General features: G+C 45.1%; 1 protein-coding gene across 1 annotated transcript; it reads right to left on the bottom strand.

Moving 5' to 3' along the window:
- Positions 1 to 472: 472 nt before the first annotated feature.
- On the bottom strand, positions 473 to 2932 carry LOC128716408 (probable ATP-dependent RNA helicase DDX23). The gene has a single exon (XM_053811327.1). The coding sequence runs from the start codon at positions 2930 to 2932 to the stop codon at positions 473 to 475; it is 2460 nt and encodes an 819-aa protein (XP_053667302.1).
- Positions 2933 to 12266: the final 9334 nt, after the last annotated feature.

The raw sequence follows: 12266 nt of genomic DNA, 5'->3' as shown, positions 1-12266 counted from the left end.
GGTGCGTCCAATACACAAAACACGAAACAACTAACTTTTGCACACAATTTACGTACTAAACAAGTCTTTCCAGTGAGCAGAATGCAAACAACGCGCGCGATTATGTTTGTTGTGTTGTGTTGACGTTAAATGACGTTTGACCAAATTCAAAATCTTCAGCTGTCATCATCATCATCATCAACTGACAGCGTGCCTTAAATGCTGTCCATCCAAATTTGAAATGATGTTTGGGCCGTTGCTGATTGAAAGCGGTTAAATAAGGACTTTCTGGTTAGTGTGGTGTTCACACCATTGGTATGATAGTTTTAAACTATTATTATCTTTCCTTTCTCAACGGAAACTGAAGAACTTGCGCGAACTCAATTTGAACTTTGGTTGGAGAAAGGCAAAATGCTATCTTAATTTCGTAGTACTCGAAAAAGATTTATTTCGTTTAATTACATCTATTTCAATGCAATACATGACAAGCGCTTTACGCGAATATTTTCTCTTCCCTTCGCTTCTTCGTCACTACCGTGCCTGGTTTGTGCTGGGCGTCGGGATGGTTCATCAGCTCCGGAGGACAGACTGATACCGGGCTGGACATAAGCATCTGCTTAAGATCGTAGAATAGATGACTGTCGTCCTTGGTGCAGAAGGAAATCGCACAACCAGTCTTTCCGGCACGACCGGTACGACCGATACGATGCGTGTAATCCTCGATCGTTTTCGCCATATCGTAGTTGATTACGAGCGACACATCCTTGATGTCGATACCACGTCCAGCAACGTCCGTCGCGACCAGGATGTCCTTCGAACCGTTCTTAAGCGATGCCAGCGCATACTCACGCTGCTCCTGTCCCTTGCCACCGTGCAGCGTACACGCGTTGTAGCCCAACTTTTCCAAACCCTTCGCCAACACGTCCGCACCCTTCTTCTGGTTGACGAAAATGATGCACGGTGGTTCGACACCACGTGACAGAATTTCCATCAACTTCTTGCGCTTATCGTTCTCGCCCATTATGTGGATGATCTGTTCCGTGCGCTCTGTTGGTTTACCGATCGAGCCGATGTACACGGTGGCGGGTCGACGAAGATACGTTCGCGCAAGTCGCTCTACGGCCGGTGGCATAGTAGCGGTAAACATCACCGTTTGTCTGTACTTCTTCTTCGTGTTAAAGTTTTCCATCAATTTCGATGCATCTTCAGCTTCTTCGGTGTCCGGCTTCAAGTTCGACACTGGCATGTACTCCAAGATCTTCTGTACGTCCGGCTCGAAGCCCATGTCAATCATACGATCCGCTTCGTCCATTACGATGTACGTACATTGGTTAAGGACGAGATAGCGATTTTCCAGCACATCGATCAAACGACCCGGAGTAGCAATTACTATCTCGCAACCCAATCGCAGCCGGAATCCTTGCTCTTCACGAGACAAACCACCTACGACGACAACGGTACGAATGCCCAGCGGTGTACCGAACTTTTGTGTTTCTTCCTCTATCTGCTGAGCAAGTTCACGCGTTGGCGCAAGGATAATCGCATAAGGGCCTTGATCGGCTGTCTCCAATCGATCGATTTTGGGCAGTGATTGAATCCACGTCAATAGCGGGATAAGGAAAGCGAGAGTTTTACCAGAACCCGTCTCTGCAATACCGATAATGTCTCGATTTTGCAATCCGATCGGGATGGCCTGCCGCTGAATCGGTGTAGGATCCTTGTAACCAACTTTGTCGATAATTTCCAAAATTTCCTTCGGGAAGCCTGATTCCTTCCACGTGCGAATCGGGTTCGGAATCTTGCCACCCTTGATCGTAATGTTGTAATCTTCCCGAAAGATACGCCAATCGCGCTCCGTCATCTCATCCACATCTTTCTCCGACCAGTGCCGATCGTCCCACTTCTGTTTGTCCTCTTTCTTTTTCACCTTCTTCAAACGTACCTTCTCCTGCTCCTTCTCCGCCTCCGTACGGCGCTTCTCCAACAGATCGCCATAAAACTTGCTCTGTTTGCGCTTCTGCTCCTTAATGTCAATACCAGCAACATGTCCTCTACCGTAAAACTGCACGTGATGTCGCTCTTTGTACAAGTTGTTGTAATCGATCGAAGTGTCCTCACCGGCATCCCAATCAAACACAAACTTACGATCGTTCAAACGTCTTACGCGACGTTTCTTCTTCACAATACCCAAATACCGCTCCCGGATGGCTTCTTGCTCCTTTTCTTTGTCTTTTACAACCGGTTCGGCTTCTGTTGTGGCCGCACCCGAACGCCTTTTGTCAGCGTCCTTTTCCTTGTCTCGTTCATCATTGGCTGCCATTTTTCTCTCGCGTTCGCGCCGATCATACTTGTCGAGTGGATCCCGCTTTTCACGGTTTAACAAGGTTGTTACGGGAACATCGCCAAACTTGGGCACATTCGCAGCGGCTGCAGCTTTCATGGCGGCTACCTCTTCCTGACGGCGCTTTACAGCTTCCGCCGCGCGCTGCTCTTTGGTTATGAACACCGGTTTGCTACGGGCGGCCTCTTCTGCTTTCTTTTTAGTTAGAAGCTCCTCTAGCGAAAGTGGTTCTTTCTTCACGAGGTCCGCTTTAAGATCCACGTTCGTTTCCGTCTTTTTGAGGTCTTCTTCTTGTTCATCGTCCGCCTTATCTTTGCGTGGTTTGTCCTTTTCATCTGTCCGATCACGTTCACGTTCCCGTTCGCGTTCACGTTCACGTTCCCGATCTCGCTCAGCCCGGTCCCGGTCTCCCGGGCGTTCCCTTTGTGGCGGATCGCGGTGTCGATCCCGATCACGTTCACGCCTTCGGTCCCAATCACGGTCACGGTCTCGTTCTCGTTCCCGATCCCTTTCACGTTCACGTTCGCGGTCCCGGTCTCGTTCTCTTTCACGATCACGGTCTGCCCGGGCATCCCGCTCCCTGGAACGGGATCGACGTTTTTCATTCACCATCGTGTATAGAGGCCAGTAACGTTGCACAGTTCAACTTCGGGTTGTTCAAGAGTATCGACGATCCTAAAACAGAGGATAAATGTAAGCTTATCTTAAAAATTGAATAATTTATAGACGAAAAATAACTAACCTGCAGTAATGATGCAGCTTGCCTATATTTTTTTTGTAAACAACCCGCTTTTCAGGTGTTGACAGCTGCGCCTTCCCTTCGGAAACGTCACCGAAATCGAATTCGAAAATATCCAATCGGAAATTTCAAACAAGTCGTTATTTGATTGCAGGGTATTCTTGAGCAATGTTAATTTCTTCCAACTAATCTACATAAACAGAATTCTTTGATGTTCTCTCGATTAATATTCGTAGCATCTACAAATATGCTTTGAGTTAGATATTAAACACAATTACCAATTAAAAAATAATATTAACACATGGTTTATACAAGAAAATCGGATCAATTTCATCCAAGTTTTCTTTAGCTTGATTACACTATTTATTACTGCCATTATGTTCACTAGCGTAAAAAGCAGTAAAAAACCATATGCGTATTAAACATTTTCCTAATTCTAAATATTACATCAAATGAGTCCAAATGTTCAAAACCCGATAGCTAAAATATGGTACCAAAACTTGCATTTCTAAGCCTCTTTGCTAGACTTAACTGTTTATGATATGATCACGAGCAATCTAATCATGCGGACGAATTGGTCATTGAACGCACATTTAATTATATCTGTTCGTCCGAAGTGTGTGTGCATCGATAATGTATCAGCTAATGGTTTCCAAAACAAGCGGCTCGTCGGCTCCTCGCACTCACTCCCCTCAGTACGTTGGATTGCCGCCAGGAAGGTTCAAATTTCCGGTTAATGACATAATTGCACACCGTTAGAATAAATCGAGAAGCTCAGCGCCTCTAATAAACACGAGCACCGCAATGGACCTGCACGGTAACCTTAGCGCACAACCCGCGGTCAATCCCTGAGGGCACGATGGGTTTGCTTCCGTTTTCCCTTGCAACAATTCCCCACGGTTACCACAAACGGCCCGAACCGGTGGGGCAGATACGCTCGGATAAATCCCTCGACGAAATTAATCCATCATCCATTAATCGGTGTCGGTTGGTGGCGAGGTCGAGGTGGCTGCGAGGAACCATGATTGCAATCCGAAACTAAAGCCAACGCCTGTCTGACTCCGATGACTTCTTCCGAATTCCAATCGCAATGGTGGAGTGCCCAATTTTCAAAGCAATCGAGATGCGATCGATACTACAACGCTACAAAAGTACACTCACCTTCAGCGAAGAACTGTGCACACTTTGCTTTGGCGAAAAGAAACCCCAAAAGACACGCTAGAATTGCTGGTCGATGAATTTTTGGGGAAAAATTCAGTAGAAAAGCAAAACCGGCGAAACCCGGGTCAGAGCCCGTGCATCTAAACAATGCACACGCCCGAAAAGGGGGGGATGATGCCTCGTGTTAAGCCGGAAATAAAGTGAACCAAACACCTCTTTGGCAAGGTGTGCTTACACCCTGCAGCTTTTCCCGGGGCTAGAGGGCATCATTTCCGAAAATCACTCCTGCCGGCCGGAGGCGGCAAGAGCAACTCATCTCCGGAGGTTCCTGGATTAGAATCTGTGGACGAAAGCGAGAGAGCAAGATGATTGGATGTGTAAAAGTATCCCCTTGGTCTGTGCTGGGTGGGGATGAAGAAAGTGGCAACTTTGGCGCTTCGAGAAAGACCTCCGGCATTGGGAACAACCCACCCTGCTCGAGAACGAGGTGGAAAAGATCGCGGAAAGATTACACGATCGAGCGCCGTTTGATTGCAGCAATAACCCTTCACACTGGAAACGTAAGTGAGCAGAACTGATATCCGAAAATATATTATTGTTAGTTATCTGTCCAATATATCTAAATCAATTTTATGGACTATACATTTCATAAGATTTAAAATTAACATTTGATAAAAAGAAACACCCCATGGCGAGATACGCGTATGATCATAAGGGTTAATGGGTGTATGTAACGCAATTTACGCAGCCAGTTTGGATCGATAGTCTTCCAAAGGTGCGCGAACACAGAAGCGAAACGAAAGGGCCCCGGCAATAGTTGACTTGTAAATATGCTCTCACGTCGGTAATAATTCGGAAGACTATAATCTTCTCGCACCAGCTCAACGTTGCCGAGACGCTGTGGGCCGTTTCGGGCGAGATACTACACGGGACGGGTGCAACGATCATCTTCTCCATCCCCATGGTCAGCGATACGCTTGTGCCAGCGAAGCAGAGGTTCTTCCGGATTCTTTGCCGTTGTGTATTTCGATCGTGCGTAATTTCAAGACGGCGGTACTTTGAGAAAATTGTATATTTAGTTGCTAAAAAGAGCAAGAAAGGGTGGAAAGGGCAACTGTTAAGCGGTTTTCCATTTCCGCCACCTTTTTTTTAACTGTTTTCCGATGGTTTTCCAATGCGGATGGTATTGGAGAGCCTTGAGGTTATCGGTATTTTCCTAGGGTTCAAAAATATTGGCACAATTTCTATGTGGTACACTAACAGTGCCTCGATCACCCAAATATCTGTAAACGGAAAATATAATGTGCAAACTTACGTGATCTCGTTTTGTCCGTCACCCTACCTGCCACACAGTCTGGCCGCGTTGTCCCTAGATTCATTAGCCGCAGACATTGTGGCTTTTGTTTTACCAGGCGCCATCCGATCTGCTACAACAACTACACAACACTCCACAAATCCCGTCAGCATCCCATCTGGTCCGCACTACCTACTAGATCAATCGCCTACTCTACGAACTGTCAAATCCATCCGTCAGTTTGGTAAAGTTGGTCAGCTTGGCTGGCCTGGATACAACAAAGCAAAGGAGCGATCATTAGCGAGGGCATCCCTCTTTAGCGCAAATCCTCCGCAAAACTGATAATAATAGCCTTTCGAAGTGGGTTCGTACGTTTGATGCCGACCGGAAAGTGAAATAGTTATAAATTGGCAGCATTTTTCTCACCCTAGTGTTCGCTGTTGCACATCCACCAAACCAAAACAAAACAATGAATAATTGAATCCGGGTCCCAGCCATAGGTCGGGATCAAAGCGAAGGTGCTAATAGTGGGCCGGTTCTGTTAAGGAGGGGTACCGGTTGCTTCGGAAATCAAACACTGGATGAGTGATGACCGCGGTGCAACCAGGAACGGGAGCGATCGTATTCGGTAAGACCGGCCCGTTTTAGGTTTATGTCATCCTTTTACCATTTCCGTAGGACAGGCTGACGGTGGCGGCATCGTTTGCCATTTAAGTGCTTTGAGGTTTTCCCTTTGCTCGCTGCCGCACGGAAGGAATATGAGAGCTGGACGAGCTTTATTTTTCATTTCAAAGTAAATGAGAAATCTAGAATTCCAGAACTGTCACTCTCTCCTACGTTGACTTCGGCCACAAGGCAGTATACTGTTGGACGAGCTAATCGGTTTTTCGTGTGGGTTTGGCAAGTGGTGTACGCCCACGACTTTTCGGACGAAACGGAACGGATCGCCTTACGGGCGTACATTGCGTCCTCTCACGACCTTAAAGCCTGTAATTTGGGCCGGGTTAGCGCCACCTTTGTTGTGCGACCGCTTTTTCCTGCACGATATCGATACTTTTGCCACCTTCAAATCCGGACAGACATTGCGCCGTCTATTGTTCTCAGTTTGTAGGGATGTTTTGTGCGGCGAGGGAGAAAAAGGGATGCGGTGAAGCAAAGGGAAGGAAACCTTCCGAGAGGTCGTCGAAATTAAATTCCCAACAGTCGGGCTTTGCGGGAGTGGGCGATTTGTTCCGGGATTGGGTTTGATACATCCTGAGTGACGTATTAGATTGGCTTTGGATTGGCGTTGGAAGAGATTAATATTTTGCTCGGATGATGCGTAATGGAAGGTGATGGACAGTTGGCAAACTTTGATAAAGGGCAATTAGCAGTGCTCAAGGAAAGTTAATTAATATTCAACCCGTAGGCTTCGACATATAGAATACCAAGAACAGATAAGAGATAAGCTACTAACTGAGATTGTAGATTAGCATTGTTCGACTGTGAGTGGTTCTCAAAGGGTGTTCTTCGAACATCAGCTCCAAGGACCTCCGGTCTCCATGATGTATGGTGAAGTGAATTGAACGCCTACGCCACGTCATCTCAAAGCGGCAAAAACTTTGGTGGTATCGGAAAAGATAATATTAGACGAAACGAGGATCTGCGAAGACTTTTTGAAGAGGTTTCGAGAGTCAATAGAAGTGAAAATTCAAGAAATAGTTAAATAAATCTTCATTGAGTACTCCTGGAGTTCCACAGTGAAAGGATTAAAATTTTACTCAGTATAGCTGATCAGGCTACCACATCATGCTTTGTATCACTTACAATATCTATTCAATTATCTCAATAGTTGCTGTGTAGCATCGTTGCGTACGAACATCCTCGCATAGTTGTATGCACCTTTTACTGATGTTGATTTCACGAGATTGACTGCTAACTGCGACACCATTACATGATCGCTACGATACGATCAAATATCACTTCCTTGCGTTGTGTGTTGCTACTATGAACAAAGGTACGGGATCTGTTCTAACTCACATCTTAAAGCCCTCTTCGGTAGTGCTATCGTGCCATATAATGATAATAATTGTGCATCGATGCTCTTTCTCTCTACCCAGGTACCAATTTGAAGCTTCTGTAGCACACCGGAACATTTACCATCGATGGCCTGTTGATAGGTGCTTTACTTGGTGCGTCAGGATCACTTTAAACCCTCCGATTATCAGATTTTATCTCCATCGCTTGGGGCACAACTCTACCGACACGGAGACCGACAAGGGGAAAACAATTTCGAAACAAAATAAGCTCCCGTTCAGGCATCTTGTGTTGAAAAAATGAAACCAACCCATTTTTTCCAACACTTTCCACAATGTCTGAGTCGTGAAGGAGATGTTCCGGGAGAGCAACAAGAAAAGGGACAAAAAAGGGTAACCGAACCGAAAAAAAACACACATAAGCCCTGTCTGCTGTTTTTAAAGCACCACCGAGGAAGCTTTCTGAAGCCTTCGACATCAGTTTTTATCAGTCACAAGAGAAAACATCGACAGTAAAGGTTTTTTTTTTTATTTATAGCTTATCATGTCTAAATTAGATAAACAGGATGAGAGGATGGGACGAAATCTTTAGAAACCGTTTAAGAACTGCATCCTCTTTTTATGTCGTGAGCTCAAATCAGAAAGGGTCATTTAACTGTCAGAAGTTGTGGTTGTGGCCTCTGGTCTATGTTGTTGCTGTCTGGCAAGATCAAAAGAAGCGACATTAAACATTCTCCCCTTAGTTTGCACAGTTCAACCCACAAATGTACACAACGCTATCCTAATTGTGAGGAATTGGTTTTTCCTTAATTCTCGTGGCGCCGTGCGTGAACATCTCTCAGCTTTGGATGCAGCAAACGTGGAGCTTTTGGTACAACAATTACAAAATCACACCAATGCACAGCCGAGCTGTCCTTCAAAGTTTCACACAACCAACAAATCAGCAGTCTTCCGTGTGGTTGTACTTGCGGTCGTTTCTAATCCGGAGTAAGTATCAAGTTACATTTTATGGCCAAACCTTTTTGCCTCTTTTATGATGAATGTGGAAGCTGTGGTTAACCGTCGGATCAGCTAAGATTGAGCGAAAGGCTTGAGGTGTTTTTATTCAGACGGTTGTCTTTATTGCGATACTGTTTAAGAGGCTCAATTTGATATTTAACTAGCATTTTATTTAACACCAAGTTTGTTCAGATACCAATGTGATTGGTGTTAGTTAAAAATGTTTTGAAAATTTGAAGTTCACACTCTATATCCCTTCAGCTGGGAATTAAAGTTAAACGTAACAATGCAAAACTCAATTAATTACCAAATTCCAAACTTAAATATGGTACCTACAGAGCACCCCACGGAGGATTGCTGACAAATGAAATGCACAACCAAATCAGAAAGCCATCGCAGCCAGTGTGGCCGAAAAATGGAATTTCAAGTCAAAAGTTTCGCTGAGTCACCGCCACACCAATGCACAAGACATTGTGGCGCTTCGTGAGTGCACTCGGGTCCGGTTTCCACTGGTATCCTTTCGATCCTTTCGACTAGGCCTTGCACCAGCATGGAACAGTATTGTAGCAAAAACAAAACAACAACCCCCTGCCAGGGAACCCATGGCTAGGCGTGGTAATTCGCAACAAAGCATGGTTCATTTCATGGCGCGTTAGCTAAACAGTGCGTCCTTGCAAAGGGCTTCAAGCTCAGGAAGGACAACCGAACGGAAGCCGCGCAAAACTGGTAGATTAAATCATCCAGGATGTTGGCCACCTACCGTGCGGTTGTTCTGTGCTGATGTGAACGGGCCTTCAGCAGGGACAAGTTTGTGCATTTTCACGCTTGGCGGGTGGTGTGCTTTTTTTTTTTTTTGTTGTTGCTGCCCTTCCTTCTGTGGGCAAGGATTTGAGGGCGTGAAATTAGTATGATTGTTAGCAAACAAATACCAACGTTGCCGGATGCAACCAGCGAGCGGTTTGGTGGCGAGAAAGAATTAATTAAGTCGTGCCGCCGTATAATGTGCGTTCGTTTGCTGAAGGTCCTCATGTGTGCTTAACCAAGATTTCACGATTGCGTTACTGTAACGAGGAGTTCGATTATATGTAAGTTGGTGTTTGTACTTGATTAAACTTTTGAGAAGAATCATTCATGTGACTCCTTAGTGAGGAATCATTCAAATCAGGAATCGACTCTGAAATGATTCATGAATCCTCAGAGTAGCGGTGTCCCTTGGAAACCTACAGCGAAATAGTAGTTGGAAGGGTAGTACATTACCGTGGGACAAACTCATAGGTGGATATCATTAACTTTGGATGATTTGTGAGTTTTTGAAATAGAGATTCAGAATCATTCATTCAGTTCAAAGATTTATTTAAAAATTGGCGAATTAAAATTAATTAAATTGGCGAATCCAATAAAGTTGTAATATTTTCGAATCGTTTATTTATTATTTATAGTTTAAGTCTATAAACCTGAACGTCATAAATTGCGGATAAAAATCCCGAACGCATTATCTGCATAACTGGTCCGCAAGTTACTGAGTAAATGGTCCCCAAGATACGGTAGTTTTAACCCAACCGTCAAGCTTGAAAATCCCTAATTTAAGTTGATAAAGAAAACAAATGCGAGAAAACCCATTACACAGAACACAACTTTCCAAAACAAAGCTTGATATACACAAATCGCACCAGATGAACGCATTGCCATCTTCAATTGTTCCATCTGGCTGGCGTCCATCCCAGTACAGACGGTACGGCTGTAATCTCTTATTAATTGTAAAGCAATCAAGATTAATCAAATCAGTGTTTCGAACGGCGTCGGCCGCTAACCAGTCGGCAGACACATTTAAATCAATTTCCCGCCCGAAAACCCAACCGTGAGCAGTGGATGGAAACAGCGGGGCCTAACGATGAGGGGTGTGGGACGGGATACAGACTAGCGCGATCATTCAAGCGATCGTATTCTGTGCGCTATGTTCAATTGTTTTTCGTCCGAAATAAATAATTTGATTGTCGATAAATGGCTCTATGTGTTTTCTCAACTTTACCCTAAGTGCCAACGCTTAAGAGCATCAAACTGGACCAACTGGCAATGGCCTTGGAGATTGGCATTAGCCCCACCAAGTGGCAAGTGTTGGCGCCTGTGTACTACTATACGGTTGGAGTCCTTCCGAAGAAAACACTGCACACTTGGAGCACTTACCAGGCATGATTTAGATCAATTTTGAATGGGTGTCCAAGCTGGTAAGCAGCAAGCTTTGGGTGAAAATGTTGTGCCATCTGGTGGGTATGCGGGGCCAACTGCATGAGGGAAATGTTCCCACAAAAATGCAGACACAAACCGTGTGGGTACGATTCGTGTGAACAGATTTTTGCAATCTTAATTGGAGGTGAAATTCGAACCAATTAGCGTATTTTGTTAGTGACGTGCTGTGCTTCCTTTTGTTTAAAGGTGGAAATAATGCGTTCAAGCAGATTCCATTATACAGTGCTTCGTGATTAACATTGCTATACTTGAGTTCAAATATACAACAGTTTAACAAACTTACCTCTTAAGTTTATAAAAAAAAAACATACAAACATAATTCCTGCTAGCGGCTCATTCGATCCACAGTAGCGCCAGATTACCTTTTAATCCTATTGAAAAATCCTTTCCAGCTAAAAGGATTTATTTCCAGTGTAAAATGCATTACCGAACAAAAGGATCTTCATAAAAAAATGTCCAGTTTCCAATTTCGGACCATAAAACCGACCGGAATTCATATCCGTGCCGTCTTTCTTTCTTTATTGATCCGTTTCAATGTTGTCAATATAAAGTTCTTGATGTTTTTACGTATTCCACATAGCATTTCAGCCTGCAGAGCACACGAACTGCTTCCACGATGAGGATGAAACGTGAAGTGATCGACCCTCCTAAAGCCAGAAGGAAACTCCCGCAGCATACCCTACGGGAGTGATCTTCACTGGCATAGTCGCCTGTACCCTGCTACCCTTCTCGCCAGGTCCGAAACGTGCCGGGAAAATGGACACAAAAGAAACCTCCGATAAACGAGGCGAAACGATCGTACGCATGTTTTGCCGGCGTGAAGTCACAGGTGAGTGCTAGTACGGGATGAAGCATACCTGCAACAGCAATCGCTAGCTCTTTCTGATCGAACGGATCGACCAATCACGCACCCATTCGAGCAATATCCCGCTGCGTTTTGCTTTGTTTTGATCTTACGATTCGGTGTTCCAGGCACGCGAGATCCACCTGACGCGATGCCACGAGGGACTCGACGGGAAGAGCTGCCGTGCGGCTGCAGAACAGCCTTCGGACGCACGAAGGTGTTTAGGTTCGCGTCTTCCCGAACCGCTGCGGTCCATGCGGTGGCTAGAGCTGCTGGGTACGATCATTCGATTACGAAATCTTGTCGAAATCGGACATCTCGGTACAGTGATGCTGCTCGACTGTTCGTGAACCGGCCCAAAGTCAAGGTGTTGTGGATCAGTCAGAAGCTTGCAGTGCAGCGTTAATGATACATAATTGCCGATTTCGATTGAACTGTGCGTGTGTGACGTTAAGTGTGGTGGCCGCCACAAAGCTGGCTGGAGGATTGGCAGACGAATCCTGGTTGAAAAGAACTGTTAAAACGATCAAGTGGAAGCTGCAAGGAATTCTATAATTGACCATTCGAGTCCGCGGTGCGTTTATATGTGACCGTGAGTTTGATAAAAAAAAAATATTGACTTACTGGAAGACTTTAAGTGATTAAGA

This window comes from Anopheles marshallii, chromosome 3, assembly GCF_943734725.1.
Source record: "Anopheles marshallii chromosome 3, idAnoMarsDA_429_01, whole genome shotgun sequence".
In the NCBI taxonomy this organism is placed as follows: Eukaryota; Metazoa; Arthropoda; class Insecta; order Diptera; family Culicidae; genus Anopheles; species Anopheles marshallii.
This window is presented reverse-complemented; position numbering and strand designations above follow the sequence as displayed.